Source organism: Talpa europaea, assembly GCF_964194135.1.
Source record: "Talpa europaea genome assembly, chromosome: 15".
Classification (NCBI taxonomy): domain Eukaryota; kingdom Metazoa; phylum Chordata; class Mammalia; order Eulipotyphla; family Talpidae; genus Talpa; species Talpa europaea.
In genome coordinates, this window is record NC_140083.1 from 36,953,047 (window position 1) to 36,975,882 (window position 22,836).

The 22,836-nt window shown below is 40.8% G+C and overlaps 1 protein-coding gene across 5 annotated transcripts in view; it reads left to right on the plus strand.

Moving 5' to 3' along the window:
• Window positions 1-387: 387 nt before the first annotated feature.
• Window positions 388-22,836, plus strand: part of GRIP1 (glutamate receptor interacting protein 1) — a gene marked incomplete at both ends in the record, with an annotated part of 674,847 nt that continues 652,398 nt past the window's right edge. For all 5 annotated transcript variants that reach the window (XM_084256509.1, XM_084256515.1, XM_084256502.1 and 2 more), the window contains one exon: window positions 388-445. In XM_084256509.1, the coding sequence (XP_084112635.1) occupies window positions 388-445 (58 nt within the window). The remainder of the gene's footprint in view (window positions 446-22,836) is intronic.

Sequence of the window (22,836 nt, forward strand, 5' to 3'; positions counted from 1 at the left end):
GCGGCGCAAGCCCACTCTTCCCGCCGGCGCCCACCTCCCGGGGGCTCCGCAGTCCCCCCGCTCGGCCTGCGCGCGCCCCTCGCCCCCGGCCCGGCCCGGCCTCCCAGCCACACCGCCGCAGCCGCTGCTGCAGCCCCTCGGCCCGGCCCGGCCCACCCGGCCCGGCCGCCTCCTCCCCGAGCCGCCGGCGAGTTTGAGGCGAGCGCGGGGCGCGCGGCGCCGCCTCGATGTACCCGGGAGCCGCCTCGGCGCCCCAGCCGCGTTGAGCAGCCCCGAGCGCGCAGCGGCCGGCCGGAGAGGGCCGGCGGGGAGGCGCGGCGACCCCGGAGGGAGGGAGCGAGCGAGCGAGCAAGAGCGAGCCCAGAGCCGGCGCGGGGAGCAGACACCATGCCCGGCTGGAAGAAGAATATCCCCATCTGCTTGCAGGCGGAAGAGCAGGAGAGAGGTGAGCCAGGCGACGGGGCGGGGGAAGGGAGGGAAGCGGGGTGCCGGCCCGAGCCGCCCCCGGTGCCTCCCTCTCCCCCAGCTCCCTCCCGACCTGTCCCCCGGCCGACGGGGGAGGGGCGCCGCACCCTCGGGGGCGCGGGCGAAGGGAGGGGGCGCGGTGGAACTCAGAAATTTCTTGGGGGGAGGGGGTGCAGGCGGGTGGAAACAGGGAGAGGCAGGGTGCTGCAGCAGGGAACTTTTTGCTCGGGGAAAGGTTTTCTGGAGAAGGACGTGGAGGGAACTCCAGCTGCTTCTGGGCCCGCTTGCACGTGGAATCCGGTTCGACTGTCGGTGGGGGTGGGGGTGCTGGTGGAGGGATCTGCAGTGCTTTAAGTGACTTTTCAAACTTTCCTCCTCCTCCCGCGGCCGCCTTCGCGGTGTCCCCGCCTCTGGTTGGGCTTCCTCGGTGCTGCCAAGCCCAAAGTTGCTGGAGGTTCTGCAAGGAGGAGGTGGTGGAGATGGTGGAGGGCAGCGTGGGGGCGGGAAGTGGGCGCTGCCGCAGTTATCCCGAGGGGCAGAGGAGGAGCCGGGAAGACCAGACCCCTAGTCCGGGTGTCTTGGGCTTGGGAGTGATGCCTCAGAGATGAGTTATGCCCCAGCGCAGTCCTGACTGTCAAGTTAATACCGCAGGGCTGCGGGCTTTTCATAATTACTGTCTATTTTCTTTGTAAGAGGTAGCTTTCCATGCTAGGGTGCCTGTAGACCTTTTGTGTTTCAGCCTGACAAGTGTGCTGGGCATGTTGCTTGGAAGTGACTGGTAGAGAGGAAAGTTAAAGCCCTTTTGCACCTTAAAGACTTGGTTCTGTTGAGGTCATTTCATGTTTGGATTGTGCAGAGGTTGGCCAGGGAGTTTTCAGCTCGGTAACCTGGATATGATGTACTGAGTGCACCAGAATTTCCTATCCAGGCCCCACGGGGCTGGAGGGGTGTGCGCCGTGACTCTGCTATCATCCAGAGGGACCCTGCCAAGATCCACCTGCTCCTCCCACCCGGCCTGCTTCGAGGAAAATGTTTAGCATTGGATGGGTTTCAGGGTGCCGGTCCGTTTGGGCTGTGGCAACAGCGGGTGCCGAGGTTAAATGGTGCTGCGTTGGTGGGTGGGTGGGCGAGGAAAGCTGGAGGAGTCCAGTCTGGTACGTGGAGAAGGCAGAGTTGTCAGGGGAGCTTAATCCAGCAGCCTGATGAGTTGGTTATTGGGCATGCCAAAAGTTTCAGGCTTTTGAAATAACGCTTACTACGGAAGAATCAATGTACGATTTCCAGATTTTCTCTAGGTGGCACAACCTGTCTTTGGTTTATATCCTGTTTAATGACTCAGGGAATTCATCCCCTTTAAAGCACTTCCTTATTAAATTCATGCATCCATTTTCCAGCACGCTTTCTGGTGGGTGACTTTATGTTTACCCACTCTAAAGCCTCCCCTACTTTAGCAATGCTTCTTTTTTGCTTTGGTAAATCATATCTTAAAGGTTGCAAATAATGATCCCAATAATTTGTAACCAGGTACAAGCACCTAAATGAAAGCATTCTGTCAAGCGTGGAATGTTTGTCCTACCAACTAAATGTCACAATGCATTTGGTGTTAAATGTATCCATTTTCTAAAAAAAAGAAAATGCAAAGCTGCCAACAAGTTTTATTGGAATGCTGAAATGGGTAGATTTTTGGATTGTGACAAGATGTATGTGTTTATCTTTTAGAAATATATGGTAACTTTGAAGGATGATCGTCTCTTCTGCTTGGTGGAGATAAGAATGAAATTCCTCCAGAACATAAAAATCTGAGCCAGAAATTGGGTGTTCTTCCTTATCTTCTCCAATAGCAGAAAACAGGGGATGCTTGTTACTTGGTGTCTTTTTTCACTTTAAAGGTTTCTTACTTCTTGCTTACATTATGAAATAAATGCTTTTCTAATTGGTATTTTGTTTGATGGTAACATTTCTTTTTGAGGTCCTGCTTCATTGGGAATGCACAGATATGTGCCTTTTCTTTCTTTTAAAATCTCTTGCCTGCGGGATATTTGTGTTTCAAGTTTGTGTGTGATACATATATATTTAAATTAACTGAGCTGCCTATGTAACTTTTAATGCATATCTCTGAGACCACTGCTTGAGTTTGGCTTATATTTTAGGAAGAATTTTATTGTAAAGTAATGAGCAATGTTTTCTGTTTGCATTTGAAATATGATTGTATTTAGCTTTTTTCCTTTGAAATTTACAATTTTAAGTCATTCAACTAGTTCCGAATTAGGTTGTTCTTCTTAAATATAAACAAAGATCAAACACAGGTTGATTCGGAAAGTAATGAACATAGAGGTAAAAAGTATATTTTAAATCTTGTCTGGGGATAACATTGACCAAAATGCCAATTTCTCATTTTACTATTAAATTCTAAAGTTGGTGGGGTTCATATAACCATGGCTCTTTCCATATTCTCCATCCCCCATCTCCAATTTACATTTAACCGTTGTAAAACTCATTATGGAAACTACTCTAGCATAACATTTTTTCATGTAGTTTTTATTTAGCTAAATCTCTCTCTCTGAAACTTAATGCAAATTAATACAGACTGTTAGTTTCTTTAAGGCCCACATATTTGAGCAAGAATTTCTTAGCATTATTCTTTTTTTAAAAAAATGCTAATCTCAGCCCACAGATTTAGGGAATGTGCTTTCTTGGTATTGTCACATGCAAAAAGAGGTTTGATCCGTCTATATGATTTCATGTCATCCCAGTACACCATTCTTAACTTGGGTTCATCTGGAAGATCTCTTCAAGAGAATATTGAGTAAAGAATTATTACTACATTCCATGATGAACAGAGAAACGGAAACCTGAGTTGTTGCAGTAAATGCAGTCTTTTCCAACATGATATGTTAAGATTTACCCATGTACAGTGACATACCATTAAAATTCAGGACACATTTCTCTGTCCTTACCACAATTTTCTGCCTGAGCTGATAATCCCAACCCATTTAGAAACCACCTAATACACTTTTGAGTAAATGTTTTAGGAGAAGAGAAATGAGTCTGAAAACTGTTCTATTTAATATCTCTTACAATCAAATTAAATTAAGTAATTTGTTGTTTTAATCTGCTTAGTAGCTGATAGTGTGAAACAGGAATACAGTTGTTGAGGAAAATCTCAGTATTAAGGAATAGATTACTTGGTAATTAATGATGTCTTTTGCCTTGTATTTTCCCTTCTGGTTTGTGTGTACCTTTGGTCAGCAAATGTTTATATGTTCAATATAGACATATTCACCAGAGCGAAATGTATGCCTTTTATACAGCTTCCCTCCTCCCTCCTTTCTGTTCTTTTCACATGTTTTGGAGGTCTACAAGTCAGCTTGAGATCTTCCTTTGGACTTCAGTAGGAGTTATTGTGTCTGGGGCTTTGCTTTTGTCGAATGATAGTATTTGGATCTTTTTAGATATAAAGAATTGGTCTTTATAAAACGTCTATGAGAAAGCACAGGAGGCTTAAGAAAGTTGTGCCTCAATTACATGCTTGGTCTATTTCATTTCCACATCTCAAGATCTGGCGACCCTACCCCACAAAACCTGCTTAACAAAAAGTTCAATTTGAAATTTGAGGTTTGACCAGGGAGCATTGTGGAGAAAAAAAGAAGACAGCAAAATGTATCCAGAGTCAGCTGTGCTTTGAGTTTCACATGCATTATTTGGTACAGTCTATACCACATGCCTATAAGGTCCATATTTTCATTTCCTTGACACATAAAGAAGCTGAGGTTCAGAAAATGAATACATTTGTTAGAAGTTAAAGAGCCTAGACATAGGGTATGAATTTCTAAAGAGATAATTCAGAAGAGAAATTAAGTTACATTTCCTTAGAAATTAAGTTTTTATCATTAACATTATGATATCTTAAGGTTTTTTGGGACAGAACTTTAATAAGTTGCAACCAAATCTTGCATTATGAATGCATCAGAGGAGTTTTTTTTAGTGGTGTTAACTGGCATAAAGCTTCCAAAGTATGTTTAGGGCAAACTGACTTACCTAGATAGGTATATGAACTCTTCATTGTAAAGATTGAAAGGTTAACATATTTTTAAGTAGACTTATTTGACTAAACTTAAACTCATTTGAGTGAATGATTTTTCCAAAAAAACTTGACATAATTAAATATTTTTCCCTATTTCAAAGGGTACTTGCCATGAAGGCAAGAATTAACAAGAATTAGGTATACTTCACTGTGATAAAATGCCAACATTTTATCTGAGTAAAGACATCCGTCTCAAAACTTCCAAGACCTAGACCATAGAAACTTCAGATAATTTTCTCTTCTGCTGCAACCTGATTGGTTTCTTTCACAAAGAAAAATGAATATCATATTGGTAAAGGATATTGAGAACTTAATCATGGCTTTAAAACCATTACGTTAAATGCTGTATGATGGTTGATGGTTTGGGCATTTAGGATATAATTGGTTTATTTATTTATTTTTTAAAGATTTATTTATACAAGCACTGGGTACAGTCAGAAGTGCGGGAGGGTGAGAGAATTAACCAGAGCCAGAGCAGGGAACAGAATAGGCAGACTGACGAAATACACTGCTGAGGGGAGGAGTAGGCATGGCAGGAGAGGTCTGTTGTGCCATGTAGGACCCTTGCCTGCGGCCTGGGATTGAACCGGCTCTACAGAGGCTGTGGTCAGCTTCACAGCCCAGCGCTCAACTGCTGCGCCATCAGGGGAGGCCCAATTGGTTTATTTTCAGTTCAATTACAATTTTAGGTTAGTAATAAAAGATACAAGAGTAATTGAAATACAAAGTAACTCCTCTAACAGAATGCTAGTCAAGGGCAAAACAAAACCTGAGTTTTAATCTCTTTTTTCAAATCTTTTATTAAAATGAATTTCTTCTCAAATTCAATGGTTTTCTAAATATAAATATTGAAATCTATTGATGCAGATTTCCTTAATCAAAAAGGCTTGTTTAGGCATATCAGTAGCCAAAGGGTATTGTTAGTTTTATGGGAAAGTTAACATACCTGTTGATTAAATGCACCCAGCTGAATTTTTTACCACCTTTCATTTCAACAACGATTAAACTTTAAGCACCAAATCATGTGTTAAATGTGAAGACATGACTTGTACCCTGGGTGGCTTCCTTAGCACCACTCCATCCAGTGGTTAATAGCAAGATACTTGAAGTTAAATGGCAGTGGGTTTAAATCTACTTCAGTACTTCCTAGCCTTGTGGACTTTTAACTTTTCAAAGCCCTTCAAAGCCCTTGTGTTCTCTTTTTAAAAGAAGAGGACAAGTATGAAAATTAACAAAGGAAACCTCAACTAAAATCAGTCAAGAAGACTTGTAGAGGGTGAAGAAGACCTGTAGAGGGTGCTCTCACACATTGTCACTTGCCATCACTTGTATACACTCACCTCCATTGCTTGCGGCAGCAGGAAGGGTGTACCCTTGCATTTCAGGAAGAAATTTATGTTACTGTCCCAAAGGAGGATTTATCCTGCCCAGCAACCAGTTGCTTCACCGATGAGAAGTACTGTAGACCAGCCAATAAGAAGTTGTCACCACCTTGTACTCTCACTCTCTTCCAATGGATTTTCACTTAGAACAGCCTCTCCCAACAATCCCCTTTCCTCTATAAAAGCAAGTCTATACCCTCTTGTACCCTCGATTTTTTGTGGTCTGGCATAGCTTGTATTCCCTTTTGACTCTTCTGGAATGAACATATTTTCACAGGCAAAATTAACTGGCTTCTTTGATTTAAAATTGATACAAGTAGGGGGCCTCCCTGGTGGTGCAAGGGGTTAAGGCACAACCTAAGGCACTGCAGCACTAGTTCAATCCCCGGCCAGGGAGCAACCCACATGGCGCAGCAGATCTCTCCTGACTTGACCGCTGCTCACTTTAGCAGTGTATTTCCATCAATCTGCCTGTTCTGTTCCCCACTCTGTCTCTGGTGACTCCTCTTACCCCCCCACATCTCTGGCCTGTACCCCATTTCTTGTATGCATAAATAAATAAATCTTTAAAAAATAAAATTTTGATACAAGTAGCATTTACCTCATAGGAGGGTTAAATGAGTTTAACAAATATGGGAGAAATTTATGACAGTATTTTGCATGTGGTTGAGGGCTTAATAATGGCAAATGTCATTACTTTTATGTCTTTATTTTATTTTTTTATTTGTATATATTTCACATCATTGTTCATTTTTAAACAATGTTTGCTTTTTTTTATTTCCCCCCCTTAGGTGTAGTTCCCAAAGAATTTCCTTCACTAATTTACCCATGCATGCTTAGGGATCTACCCAAAGGACACATAAATATTGATTCAAAAGAATAACTGTACCCCTATGTTAATTGCAGCACTATTTATAATAGGTAAAACCTGGAAACAACCCAAATGCCCAAAAATAGATGACTGGCTCAAGAAGATGTGGTGTATATACACAATGGAATATTATTTAGCAATCAAAAACGATAAACTAATCCATTTGCAGCAACATGGATGGAACTAGAAGGAATTATGCTCAGTGAACTGCGTCAGATGGAAACAGAAAAATATCAGATGGTTTCACTTATAGGAGGAATATAGGGGAACCAAATAAGACATCAGGGGGAAAATAATAACAATATTTTTATGTCTTAATAAAGCCCTGTAAACTTAATACTGCAGGTTATCCTGATGATTACATGAGAAGTTTTTATTCTTTAAAAATTTCATAAACAAGTAAAAAATTCAGTGTTTTGCGAAAAGCTGCGTTGAAACAGTACTTTATGAGGCTAAGGTTGTCGGTATATTCTACTCTGACTTTCATAAAGAGGAAAATAACTTAAGTGCGGAGGGAATGTGCCAAAGATCACATTTCATACATTTAGTAAACATTTACTGAGCAGCAACTGCCATGTTGAGAATGGGCATGAGAAAATCATGGTTGTCCTTTTCAAGGACATTATTGTGTATAGTTGTAGAGTCAGGAACATGCCAGATAACTTTGTATTGCCTCTGCTGCTGTATTGGTTAGTGTAGTGAGTAAGCAGAGAAGAGGGATTGACTTGGCTGAGGGCTGAGGAAAGAAGGAATTTTTGAGGACAACTCATAGGAGGTGGCACAGAGGAAGGGTTAAAAGACCTGAAAGAAGGGGAGATTACAAAGTTGGGAAGAAATGTGAGGACAGGTATTCAGTCAAGGGGGATAGTGTTCCAAGCATTGTGAAATAAAATATTCCAGGAACCACTCTTGGTGTACTAAGGAGTTGAGGTGCAGAATATGAACATGCATCTGGGGTGAGAATAGGAATATGCATTTCCCTTCAAGGTGGGGAAATTGAGTGGGAGAAGTTGAGATTACAGAGGGTCAGAATTGGAAGAACTGCAGGCCAGATTAAAGAGTTCCTATAGTGTCCATCAGACAGTGAGGAGTTCATCAAAGAGCTTCTGGCAGAGAAGTGAAGGGAACAGATTTGAGACTCTGAAAGGTCACCTTGGAGACGAGGAAGGATGGGAAAGGAGAGAGATTGGAAGGGGGGTGGTAGGGGACTAGATAGAAGGTTATCACCTTGTTTCACGTCATCACAGGTATGTGGGAGCATGTTGCTTAGCAGATGAATGTAGGAAACATGGGAAGTGTAGGTCATGTCTGGTTTAGGTAGAGATTAGAGTCAGAGTTGTCTTGAGACATGTGCCTTAATATAGAACTTGGTATTCTTTCCACCACATATTGCCTTTCTTTGCTCCCTTTCCCCCAAATAAGTGTAGGAAAAAAACTTAATCATGATCTGGTAGAAAAATGTAAAAATATAGAGGATTGGGTCCCAGGCTGGGTCATGATGATAGCTTAATGTGCTCTAGTTTTTTCTCTTAATTATATGGAATTCATATACTATCTAATCCTAATGGGAAAACAATTATCTTGTGCATTTATTTCCCAAAACTAATTTGGGATTTTAAGTGATTTTTGTTAACTGAAAGAAAAATGTAGTTATTATTTTATAGAATGTCTTTCTTTGTAATAGAATTGGGTAGGATTTTAAAGATTATTATTTTTTTGAAGATGACCAATTACTCTGTGAATGTATTTTTAAAATACTATACTGGACTCGAAATGGTAAAACTGGATTAAAGTCCTCTGCTAGCCACCCACCCTCAGTTTTGGTTTCATCATCTGTGGAGTTGATTCTTGGTACAGTGACTTCCTGGGGTTACCTTATGAGATGAAAGCTATTATTGTTACATTTTTACATTATAAAGGCAAAAAGTTATTGAAAAATTGAGAGTTAAAGTACACTTGTCTATTAGCTGGGCATTTCTGGATAGAGGTCTATTTGCATAATTTCTATTTCATAAATGAAACGAATGGAAACCTTTTTTTTTAAATAAAAATTGCAATTCCTAGTCTTCCAAAATGTAATTCAAGTATGTTAGGAGCTTCTCCCCTTAGACCTTGCTGCCCACTGTTAAGTTTCTGTTTCTCTCCACTTCAGGCTTCTGATCTCAGCCCAGTAGCCAAAGCACCATTACTTCTCAAATTGAAATCATGTATGGAATCTTTTTAAGGAAGAGAAACTTCTTGCAAATCGCCACTGCCAGCTTTATTTTTATTACTCTACTTAAATATGTACTATATAGAACTAGGTGTAAACTCGTAATGCTTATGGCTCTTCTATAGCCACAGAGCCATAACGTTTCACATGTGAAATACAAAGAAAACTACCAAAAATCATTAACTTTCAAATTAACAACATTTATTTCATGTGACTTGATATTGTTTGCCTGAAACTAAATTCCCTCTTGCAGTGTGAATATGTTACTTGCGGCTGTGCAAATTGACCTCGCTGTTCCCCCTAGAACTCCTATGGAACTTTGGTTTTAACAACCTGTTATCTGGTCTTTCCTGAGTATGGCCGCATCATTTACATATGAAGTCTTCTATTTTCATTGGTCTTTTGCATTATTGTGATCTTAAATACAAAATCTATTATTGCCATTGCTATTGGTAGCAGTATTAGGCTGCGCAATGATTTGCGTTTTTGTGCCTTTTAAACTTTTGAGGTGAAGGATTATTTTTATCCCAGTGCGATATGTGGTCCTATAGCACAGTGAGTACACTTTGTGCAACTGTCCCTTCTCCCTCCCTGCCCCTCTCCTGCAGGTGAGTCCAACCATACCTGAACTTGCCTAAATCCTGTTCATTGAGATATTCAATCATAGACTTGAATGTTGAGGCAATGTCACATTCCTATAGGAATTTCTAACCACCTACCCCCATTTTCAGTGGTCATCTGATCATGGAGAGGAAATGAAAGTTTCCTGATAGGTGTTCTCCACAGACCACAGGAAAGGATGGTCATGACTGTGTTTAAAATCTTATATACTACTTGTAAGATATACACATGAAACAATTTATTTTCTGTAGCTGTTTTCACATTGCCTTCAAGATTGCAATCCCACTGAAGATGGAAAACATCTGATCTCCAGTTTGAAAACTTTCTGGTAACTTCTTTCATTTCTAACAGATTACCCTTCCTTCATGCCCACGATGGCATTTGGATGAAGGGAATTTAATTCATTGTGTGACTCTCAGTGTGTCCACTACTCTGGACTTGGCATGTGTGGTGACTGGGCGTTGTGCCCTGGTAGCCGCTGGACTGAGACTCTTTCTGTTTGGTCTTTGAATGTCATCCTGGCAACTGATTTGGACTTCCTGGACCTTGCCATTGTGTTTGATTGTGAGATCCTTGTAGCCAGTGACCTCCTGGTCCAAAACCCAGCGCTTTTCTCGGGAGCAATCCTATCAGCATTTCTGTACCCCTCTTAGGAGTCAGAGAACAGTTAATTTTCCCCAGAATGATGAGTCTGTGGGATCTTGGTAGGTGCCCTCAGGTCTTACCTTTTTATGGCACCATCTGGGACCCTTCCATTGCTCCAAGGCCTTGCTGATTGCTGCCTCTGCCACAAAGGGGAACTTCATGTTAGGAGATGAGCATCATGGGGCAGAATGTTTCAAAGCTACCCAGGAGTTAGTTCTTCGATTCTTTTGCTCTTGGCAAAGAATTTTGAATCCTTGCAAGGTATCAGACACTTCCATCTGGCCTTTTTGTTCTCGCTTCCTTTTCTCTGCTATACCAGATACCTGGAGTGGCTGACACGAATTGAAAACTTAAAACTGGAAGGGATGGGAGTCAGAAGGATGAATGATACTAATGGGGAAGAAAGAGTCTTGTTTCCATTGTTGGGGGGGCACCTCCCTCCAGGTCCCGACATCCAGGAAGAGAGAACTAATAGCCCAGAGATAACACAACATGAAGCTGTCAGATAACTATGACTAGTACCTTCTACTGGTCAAACTTTTCTTACTTCATAGTTTCACTAGAAATATACCTTTTACATTTCATCAGAAAATGTGTGAGGTTGAGATTTGGTGTAATTTTTTCTGATCTTGGGTAATGTCAATGTGTTGTGCTTTTTCTCATAGATATTGATGTATGTCAAAGGTTCCCTTTGTATTTTGAGTGCCTCTGTTTAGACGAGATGACTAGATAGGCTCAAGACTTTTTGTATGAGTTGATGTTCAAATTAATAAATTATTTGCTTTTACTGGTAAACTGTTCATTTCTTATATTTTTACAATTGTTGAATATAGCAAACAGAGTAGAAATGTACAGAGTGGCAGAATGTGACAGCATAAATTGCTAAAGTGTATGTCTTTTTCAGGTACAGTTCATCATTTGAAAAAAAGTTAATATTCTTGTTAGTATATTAAGAATAAACAGCAAAATAGTGGTAAATAACGTAAGTAAAGGTTCAGATAGTAATGTAGTACATATTAGCTTATTTATTCTGACATATAACCTGTGAATAGTTTTCCTCCTTAGTATCTTCAATATCAACTGTTTATCTCTCCCGTTATCGATATTCATAAATCCATGGAGAAAGAGTGCATGCATAGCATCATAAAATCAAACTAGTCCTGAGGATTTCTACATTACCTCTTCAAAAGTGTCAGGATTGTTGACTAGGAGAGAGTGGCATTTAAAATTAGATTTTTCAGACAAATTCAAGTGTTTCTTTTTGAATATATAATTTTCTAGTGTGTGCAGAGTACGTTTTCATTACATGAAAACCTTGAACAAGGCAATATAAATTTAGTTTCCTTGTTACTCTTTCACTTTTTTCCTCCTGTAATTTTCCTTAGGAGAATGAAAATTTGCCAGGCTAGAATCAGACACCTGTGGTGCTGCATCTGCTGAGAAAGCTTCTCATCTGACTTTGGGAGCAAACTTGAATGCTGATTGTATATGTGAGAGTCCTGCCACCAAACAGTAACCCTCATTTCATCATTAACAGTCATATAAAATTATTGAGTATGATCTGGGCTATGCATTCAGTGACTGCATTGACTTAAACTCAACCCTTTGGCCTCTACAGATCATACTGAAAAAAGAGGGAGGGCCCTAGCCTCCATGCAGAATATCACAAACTGTGTGGCTTAAGCAACAGAAATTTATATTCTCAGTTATATTCACAGTTTTGGAGGTAGACGTGCTTAATCAAGATGTCATCATGGTCACTTTCTGGTGAGAGCTTTCTCTTGGGTTGCCAACTTTGGCCTGGTTCTCTTTTTGCCACCTGTGCTCACATGTCCTCTCCTTGGGTGCATGAAGGGTGGGCAGAGAAAACTACTGTCTCTTATGAGGACATGAATCCTATGGGATTGGGGCCTCACCCTTCTTTTTTTTTTTGAGACTTATTTATTTATGCATACAAGAACTGGGGTACAGGCCAGAGGCGCAGAGGGTGAGAGGATTCACCAGAGACAGAGTGGGGAGCAGAACAGGCAGATCTACTGAAATCCACTGCTGAGGGGAGCAGCGGGCGAGACAGGAGAGGTCTGCTGCGCCATGTGGGTCACCTCCCTGTCTGGGGATCAAACTCATGCTGTAGTAGCTGGGGATTACTTCATAGTGCTGAAGCTTAACCCCTGGCACCACCAGGGAGGCCCCAATTAATTAGTTCTTAGAGGCAGCTAACGGGGGAACTTGTTACACAGCGATAGTAAATGAAAAGATAAATGTTCTTTCTGGATCCTTTATCTCCTCTTCTACTGTACTCTCTGGAATATATTATCATCAGCAAAATCCTTTCCACACTCAGCCTCCTCCGTGACCTTCCCTTCACCTTCTTGCTCTAATTGAAACTTGGCTCTCCGTAGGGCATTGCTTCCTCTCTGCTGCTCTGGCTGTGGTAGTTTTCTTTTACCTACTGGGGAGGAGGGTGGACGGTTCTGCTTGCTTATGTTTGCTGCTTCCAGACTGTTCTTCCCGTTTTTCTAAAAATTCCTAATTGTGAATCTCATGTCATCAGACTACACAAATCACTTTTCGCTCTTGCTGAGTCACCTTCCTGCAGTCTTGGACCATTTTAACTCCCGACTCACTACCATTTGTTCCAATCCTACTTCTGTCATTCTTGTGATTTCAATATTCATATAAATTGTCCCTCCAGTTTCTTGGTTTCTTATTCTTGTGTCCTTCTCACTTTCAATTGTTATATCTGCCATTGAACTTCAGCTACTCACTTCTGTGTCTGCACTCCAGACTAACAGTTCTCAGTGTGAGGTCTGTTGGTCTCCAGGCATTCCCTAAGATGCCTTTGAGGGGTTTGTTAGGCCAAACTGCTTCCATAATAGTTATACAAGCACTAGGTACTGTCAGAAACGCGGGAGGGTGAGAGAATTCACCAGAGCCAGAGTGGGGAGCAGAACAGGCAGATTGATGAAACATACTGCTGAGGGAAGCAGCGGGCGTGGCAGGAGAGGTCTGCGTGCCATGTGGGACCCTCGCCCGGCGGCCAGGGATCGAACCGGCACTGCAGAGGCTGCAGGCAGCTTCGCAGCTCAGCGCTCAACTGGGGAGGCCCCATTATTTCTCTCTTGAACTCTTGTTTTGTCATGAGTACACAGCGTACTTTTCCAGAGGCTCAGTGACGTCTGACACATCACACTCTGGACACTGATGGAATGTATAATTGTGCACTCTTATTTTCTGTTTTAATTTTAACATGTTAACTATCAATTGGCCCAACCCACAGAACTCAGTTCTTTTGGTTTTGTCACTAATTTTTAAGACGGTAAAGCCATCCTGACACCAACATGCCGGAGAGCTGCTGACCTAAACCTTATACGGGACCTTCCTTTGCCTCATCTTCAAACATCCTCCTTTCTAGTCAGCACCCAACTTTCTGATTCAGTCTCTGCCACTCTGTCACTCTGATCCATAATCCTTCAATCCCACTAGGATATCATATCTACTGACTCTACCCCCTTTATGCTATTCCACACCCCACTTCTTTCCTCATTTCCCTTTTCCCAACTGAATTGTTTTCATGTATCATATAGTCACTCTCTTTGGTGGACTCTTAATTTCCTCTTCCCACTCTCATTTTATAGGTTTTATCTTAAACTCAGCTAATTTTTTGCCTGTGCAGTTTGGAGAAAACACTCAGACTGACTAGTTTTACATTAATTTCATGATCACCAATCTCTAATGGGTATTGAGTGCTGTGGGCAGTAGGCATTTCCTTCCTCAACTCATTTGTGCCTGTGTTCACTTAGATCACAGGCATCTCCCTTTCTCTCATCTTTCCTCGAATCTTAAATATCTTTCCTTCCATTCAGCTTAAACTTTCCTTTTGTTGGATTGTCAGAAAAGTCATAATGCATTTTTGCTTGAAAAAACATAGAAAAATACATTATGACTTTTCTGACAACCCAATATTTCATTTAGAAAGTAGAAGCAATTAGAAAAGCACTTTCTACTTGGACCTATGCTCATATAGTCTGCTTTTATTCCTGTTGCCTCTTATGCAAGACCAGCATTCCTCTTGTGCACCCCAAGATGGGCTCCAGCTTCATGGGTGTCCCTCTCCACTGGAGTATCGCCATTCTTCAGACAATAATGATGTTATTTCATCTACTTTAAAACCAGCCTCTCTTTTTTTTTTTATTTTTTATTTATTTATTTTTTTTTTTATAGAGGCATGCTTTATTTATTTAGTTTGTTAGTTTGTTTGTTTTATACATGCACTGGGTACAGTCAGAAGCGCGGGAGGGTGAGAGAATTCACCAGAGCAAGAGCAGGGAGCAGAACAGGCAGAAGGACCGAAGTACACTGCTGAGGGGAGCAGCGGGCGGCAGGAGAGGTCTGCGCACCATGTGGGACCCTCCTCTGGTGGCCGGGGAGCAGCCGGGGATCGAACCGGCGCCGCAGAGGCCGCGGGCAGCTTCGCAACCCAGCGCTCAACCACTGCGCCACCGGGGAGGCCCAAAACCAGCCTCTCTTGATCCAGGCTCACTCCAGTCACTCAACTTTCCATTTTTCTTAATCGCAGAATTCCTTGAGAAATTTGTCTACATTCACTCTATAATAGTCCTTTTATTCTCTCTTGAACCTGGTCCAGTCAGGTTTTTGTGCCCCATTCTATCACCTTCTTCAAAGATAGCGATGACTTTCAATTTGTTAGACCTAGTAGCTAATTCTCAATCACATATTAGTTGACCAGTCAGAAGCATTTGAGACAGTTCACTTCTTACCCTTCTGGTAACATTTTCCCCTCCTTGGTCTCCAGGCTATCACATTGTCTTACTTTTCCTTCATCCTCATTAGTCACATGTTGGCCCTCCTGCTGGCTTTTTGTGTTTCCTCAGGTCCCTGATAACTAAATATTAGCTTGGTTTGGTGCTCATATGCCCTCTTCTTTTGTGCTGTCATTCAGTTACATCTTTGCACCTCCAAATTTCTCCAGCCCAGTCCTTTCCCCTGAACACTAGGCTTCCTTATTCACTTGACTTTCAGCTTCTCTGAGTGTCAAACAGGCATGGCTCTTTCACCTAACAAATACAAAATCAAGCTCCTGATCCTCTTCCTCAAACTTTCATCTCTTTATAAAAGGCAAATCCATCTTACCACTCATTCATTTCAAAGCCCTTAGTATCTTCCTGGATCCTTTATTTCTTTATACTGTACATGTAATCTGTCAGAAAAATCCTGTTAACTCCACCTTCAAAATATATCTAGAATCTGATCATTGTCACTTACCTCCATCACATCCACTCAGTTCTAGCCACCATCTTCTATATTTTTCTGGATTATTGTGCTATCCCCGGAACTGGTTTTCTTTTTGTCCTGTGTCCTCTGTTCTTACAACCATTTGAGCCAGCGTGATACTTATAAAATGTGTCATATCTGCTCAGAACACCTGAATGGCTCCCTGTCATACTGAGAGTATGGGGCGCTCTGTACCAGGCTTCCAGTTACCCACATGTCTTTCTCCCTATTCTCCCCCCTTACTTTCACTCCTCCAGTCACATTGGTCTTACCCAGTTTGCTTCTGTTTCAGGGTCTTTGCACTTGTTCCTCCCTTGGCCTTTATGTCTTGCACTATCACTTTCTTTAAGTCTTTGCATAAATGTCACATTTTCAGTGAGGCCTTCCTTTATTACTTTATTTGAAATTGCCACCTCCCCAACACTCTTTCATGCTTTGATTTCCCCTTTACATCACTATATGACATAAGATTTATTCATTTGTATATATTGTGTGCCTAGTGTTTTATTAATGGATGCTCTATGAGGGCAGGGATTTTTATCTGTTTTATTACTGCTATCATCCCATCACACAGAAAAATACTAGTTCATAGTAGGTGCTTCGTAAATAACCTTTGAATGAAGTTCCAAAACAGTACAAAGAGCAAGAGAATGATTTTCAGACGAGGGGGTAGTTATGTTCACATTTAGGTTTTTCCACTGCTTTCAAGGTATGTGTTCAAGCATCTTGATTACAGATGAAGAAGAAATAGGAATAGTTTTAGTTCCAAATCAATCCTCATCTCCCCTCTGGGGTTGAAGAAGAACTGGGGAAATAAACTATTCTCACCCTATGAGAAAACGGGGAATTTCTCTTCATCACTGGAATTTATGGACTGGTGCTTGAAAGTGCTTTTTAATGTCTAGAGTTACACATATTTTCTAAATAAATACCTCTGCTAAAATGTACCTCTCTTTAGGATGTAGTTGATGCTAGAGAATGTGTTACAGTGAAAACCTTATATTTGATATTCTGAAATATTTTTGTTTCAGTCACTGAACCAGTTCTATCTGTGTTTACCCTGCCTGCCCTGGTGCAAGGCACTCTACAGATATTTAGTATTTGTTAAATGAGTGAGACAGATGGGTTGGCATATGAAAAATCATGGTAGGAAAGAGATAGCCTATCTTCTCTCCTCTGTCCAGAGGCAAAAACTTTGTAAAAGTCAAGGGTAGACTATATTACCACCAACTACCAGGGCATATCACTCACTTCCATTATGCAGTTGCTGTAAATGAAAAAGTAATTTTTGTACTTGTTACGTGTGACATTTGAAGAAGGTGTGCCAAGAACAAGGTGATTTTTAAAGTAAATCTGAATTGTTTACACATTTTCTTTTTCTTTTTATTAGTTTGCCTGTCATTTATATGTCTATATAACTGTGGGTTTGCATTTTTACTCTTACATATGTGCACATCCTTCATTCACCCTCCTCCAAGCCTTCTGTGTCAATGCCCTCTTAGAAATGAACTGAAGGCGGGCCTCCCTGGTGGCGCAGGGGTTAAAGACAGCGCTGTCAAGCTATTGCCAGCCACTCCAGCATGAGTTCGATCCCCAGCCTGCCAGGGAGCAACCCACATGGCGCAGCAGACCTCTCCTGACTCGCCTGCTGCTCCCCTCAGCAGTGTATTTCAGTCAATCTGCCTGTTCTGTTTCCCACTCTGTCTCTGGTGACTCATCTCACCCCCCACACCTCTGGCTTACACCAGTTCTTGTATGCATAAATAAATAAATCTTTAAAAAAAGGAATGAAGTGAACTGAAGGCAATTTATCTCTAACAGCTTCTTTCTGGCCCCAAGTAAGTCCAGTTGGTTTATCAGGGTTTAATAACATGCCAGTAAAATAAAGATTAGTGTGTATTGCCCTAATTTTTCTAAAGCAATTTATTGTACTTTAATAGAGTGAAATAAAAAATGTTAAATTGAATAATTTATGTTGTTAGCTTTTCTTAATATCAAACACAGGAAGTAGTACTTAATAAATTTCCTTGCTTATAACTGAAACCAAAAGGCTGCATAGTTATATGGCAAACCCATAATGGAATGTTTATATATACCTTTAGGAAAACATCTATAATGTCATTATAAGCATCTAATCTCGTGTTTCATGTGTACATACACGCTTAACTATGTTGCATTTTTCTTTAGATATGGTGATTGCATGGTGATAATCTCAAATTTCAGCATAACCTTGAATCAAACTAAGATTAAGGGAATTGGCTAATGCAATCATTTTTCCCCCCAAAGCTCCTCTTCACCAACTAATTTTTCCCAGATGCCTATTACATGTAAACTGTCATTTACTTATGTACTATTGCTTTTTTATCCTCATAAGATCCTTTAAATACCTAAGGCGTCTACTTAGTTCCTCCTTCATTCCCCAACATTGGAATAACAACCTTTTTTTACTATTCTACTATGTATTTTTTTGTACACAAAGTCTCAGGCATTCAACAAATACTTGTTAATGATGAATCTATGCCCCTACTCTTCCTGCAGACTGTTTAACCTAAGCAAGAGTCCTCAATGACTCAAAGGCCTCCACTGATGCCTCATCATGTCAGTTAGATTTGGAATGTATTCAGTGGATGAAGAAGAAATATTCAGTGAATTAAATTTGACTTTCTATGATGGGAAAACAATTTAGGAAACTTGATTTTACTGCAGATAATTAGAGTCAGGCTTTTAAAGACAGAATTGGATTTAACAGTAACTCCTACATCGACTGGCTCTGTGGCTCTGGATACATTATTTGACCTCTCATTTTCTTCCTTTGTAAAAGGTTCATGATAACAGCTACACTGCAGGGCTGTAGTAGACTTTTAAGGGTACCTATAAACACACCTGTCCACAATAATGGTAACAATATATAGAACTGTGAAATATAGATGAGTGTACTAATTACGGGATCAAATACAAGGCAAGATCCATGTTTTCATGTTATTGGGGTGATGTAGTCATGGGAAGATTGGTTAGAAGGTGAGTTTGAAGATGTTTGGAGATCCTTGTATTTCATGAGGAGTAAGGGGAAACTTTCACAAATTTCTCATGCTAAAATGAATAGTTGGTAACACTGTAAAAAGAAATTTAATAGAAGTCATTTGAAAAAATATTTATGAGCATAATTCAGAAAATTATCTAGGCTGATATGCATCCCATTTAAGGTCCCCAAACTTTATAGAATTATGCATATCTGGTTAAAAGGATTGATTTAAAACCACATGCCTCTGCTTATTTTGTTTGTTTTGTTGCTGCTGTGTAGTTCTGCCTGACAACAATCCAGTTTTTTTTCCTGTCAGTGACTTAATTTGGAGAACTGCTTTGTTCAATGCAAGGACTTCGATATATGTTGAACCAAGACAATAAAACAAGTATACCAGCTAAACCATTACCTTTCATATAGAGGACCTGCAAAGAGGTGGTGATTTGATTTTGTGTCAACACTTCAGTTAATAACTTACAGGTAAATACATGACAAAACAAAGCAAAACCCAACAGACCTGCTCTCTGATCTGAGGTTATTGAACTTATACTGGGATGTGAGGGAATCTCTTTGCCAGCCCCAGACCCACCTGCTGCTGCCACCTTGCATTATTTCTAGCCACTGGGAGCTGCCTGGCTTCCCATTCCACTGACAACTAGATGTGCTTCTTTGATCCCACTGTCTATTGTCTAGCTTGGTTCAGAGTTTCCCAGGGGATCCCCTGCCCTGGAAAACTTGATTTGTTAGTGAAGTCATTGCTGATGGCCTTCTCACTTGGTATGCATCACTTGGTATGCAGGAGGTTCAAGGAATCTGCTACCATGGAACCAGTCTAAATGGAGGCTGTACATCACTGAAATAAATCAGAAACATGGCGCCAGTCATCAGTTTAAACCTCCACATATAAATCCTTCTACCTGAGTGGAAATTTAAAAACATCTAAACTTAGAGTGCAATAGCCTGTCCTTAATAAATGAATGTTGAATAGTTAGCAGGTCTTGGAAGCAAGTGATCGGCACTTACAAGAATCCCCCCACATGTTGTGATCCATCCTAGCTCATGGTGGTTGGGACTGACATTACTACCAAGTCCCTTCATTACATCCTTAGGCTCTGAATCCTTGCTGAGTCCTTACTTCTTACCCACCCCATCAGATAGCTTACCATGTAGCCTGAGTCCTGCCAGCACCCTTGAATAGCTCCTACCTGATCTGTGTATTCACCAGTCATTGCTTTTTTTTTCCTGTATACCAACCAAGTATGTGCTCTTCCCAGTATCTTCCCGAATCTCAGGTGTGATGATTTTAGCTTGTTTCTTGGATCCAGCATTTTCCTGGTTCCCTTCTTTCTGTCTGGGCACCCTAGGCAAATTCTGACCTTAGCTTCATATCTGTTTCCTTTGAAACAGAGATACCTGTAGAATTTCTTAGCGGGCTTATTTATGCAGACATTAATTACGCCTGTAGTGTGTGGACGAATTGAGGCAATGGATAGTGCGCTGCTTGCCAAATGTACTTGATCATAGGACTCTTTCACTGTTGGAGCATCTTGGTGGGTGACGCTGTTCAGAACACACTTGGGCAAATGCTGCCAAATGGAGTAGTAGTTATATTTGAGGCTTGAAAATATGTTAAAAGCAGGTGTTATCTCCTCCACAACAGAAGAACTTTGGTGCTGTAGAACATTGGATTTGGAACTTTGTAATGTTTTCTTTGGAGTCCTCTAGTGTCGCTCTAAAAATCTTTCCTTCCAATTCTGATGTTTGATTACTGACTTTGCCCTTCCAGACTGCTCTTTTCTCTCTAATTGAGCAAATTCAGAATTTACTGAGAACCTACTATGCATCATATGCTGCGCTACTTGCTGGAAGCAAATATAAGTAAGCTAGGACTGCCCTTGAAATGCAAATTACAGTATAAAATGAAGATTTTAGAAATGCTGGCTCTACATCAAGCCAATTGTTTAGTTTTTCTTAATTTCAGGCCTAGGACTTACTTAGCAGACTATATTCTCTTTTCACTGCAAATAATAAAGGGCCTCCTTAGGGTAGAGAAGGGATTCTGAGCATATTACCAAAAAGAGAAAATAGAAAAGTTGCATGAAAATTTAATATTTCTATATGTGAAAACCTGCCAACAGCAAAATCAAAAAGGCAAACGGTAAACTAGGAAGAACATTTGCAACATGAAAGACAAAAGTTTACAATCCATAATAAAATGAGCATGTAATAGCTTTTAGTAAGTCGTTGTTGAATGAATAGATCAATTCAAAGCAATAAGGAAAAAAATCACCGTAGTAGAAAAAGAAAGCAGGTGTAGAGTTGGCATAGTGTCAGGCATGCCATGTGCACATGTGTGCACACACAGACACACACACACAAAGAAGTACAGTTCCAAATATACAAAAAAGCAATGAAATGCAAATTAAAATAACCTCATCCTTCATTAAGTTGATAAAGCCTTATTAAGCACTTATATCACAATACTATTACTTGCTTTATAAATTATTGAAATAATTTATCTGAAATGAAAGAAGAAAGTCTTATAATAGGGTTTTGGAGGCAGGATCTGGATTCACACCAGAGTTTGTCTAAAATCCTTTCTCCTATCCACCCTAGCATTCTGTTAGCATTAAAAATGGATGTTTGATATATAGCAAGTTGTTTATATTGCAACTTGTATTTTTTTAAATAAATTTTATTTTTATATTCCCCATACAATTGCAACCCCCTTATTTTGACCCCAATCCCTCCCCTCCCCGCCCCCCCCCACACCCCATAGAGTGTCCCTGGTTCATAGTTTTTTGTTGATTTTGATTTTCACTTTCTTATAGTTATTCATTTTCCTGGTCCCTTATTTAAGTTTTCTAGATTCCTGCTATGAGTGAGACCATCCGGTATTTTTCTTTTTCTTTCTGGCTTATTTCGCTGAGCATGATCCCTTCCAGCACCATCCATGTTGCTGCAAATTGCATGTGTTTATCTTTTTTGAATGCTGAGTAATATTCCATGGTGTATATGTACCACATCTTCTTGATCCAGTCATCTATTTTTGGGCATTTGGGTTGATTCCAAAGCTTAGCTATTGTAAACAGTGCTGCTATAAACATAGGGGTGCAGGTGCTCTTTGGAATTGATGTTTCTGTGTCCTTTGGGTAAATACCTAGGAGTGGAATTGCTGGATCATATGGAAGCTCTATGTTTAGTAGGTCCATAAATCTCCACACAGCTCTCCATAGTGGTTGGACCAGTTTGCACTCCCACCAACAGTGCAGGAGAGTTCCTTTCTCTCCACATCCTCGCCAACATTTGTTGTTGCTAGTTTTTTTAATATGTGCCATTCTCACTGGTGTAAGATGGTATCTCATGGTAGTTTTGATTTGCATTTCCCTGATTACAAGTGAGCAACTTGTATTTTTTTTTTTAATAGAGGCATGCTTTATTTATTTAGTTAGTTTGTTTGTTTATACATGCACTGGGTACAGTCAGAAGCGCGGGAGGGTGAGAGAATTCACCAGAGCCAGAGTGGGGAGAGGAGCAGGCAGAAGGACCGAAGGACACTGCTGAGGGGAGCAGCGGGCGGCAGGAGAGGTCTGCGCGCCATGTGGGACCCTCCTCAGGTGGCCGGGGAGCAGTCGGGGATCGAACCGGCGCCGCAGAGGCTGCGGGCAGCTTCGCAACCCAGCGCTCAACCACTGCGCCACCGGGGAGGCCCAACTTGTATTTTTTTAAGGAAACTAAATTGCAAACCAGTGTGCACATATTATTCCATACTTTTTTTTTTTTTTTTTTTTTTTTTTTTTTAGAAATGGTATAGCATAGAGAAAAATCTGGAAAGGTATATACTAAAACGTGAACAGTGCTTATCTGTGACTTATTTTCTTTTTGTTTGCCTATACTTTCTTGTTTTTCTGCAGTGTACATATGTTTTGTTATAAACAACAGTGCTTTAAAACATGTTAGATTTGTATAGGTCTGTGTGTGACCTGTGACAAAATATTTTAAAGTTTGTAAAAGTCAACAGAACTAACCTTTTTCACAACAAGGAAATAGGAGATTACGTGCTGCCATTGCAAAGAATACCGAGTGAATGAGTAGGTTGCTAAGTGATTTGACTGGACAACCTAGAGGGTGGGAAATACAAATGTCTGATACATATTTGGAGAACTAGCCAGTAAAGCAAATAAAGATTTACAGGTAAAACCATTGTGAGATAACAAGTTTTACTGATGAGATCAGGAA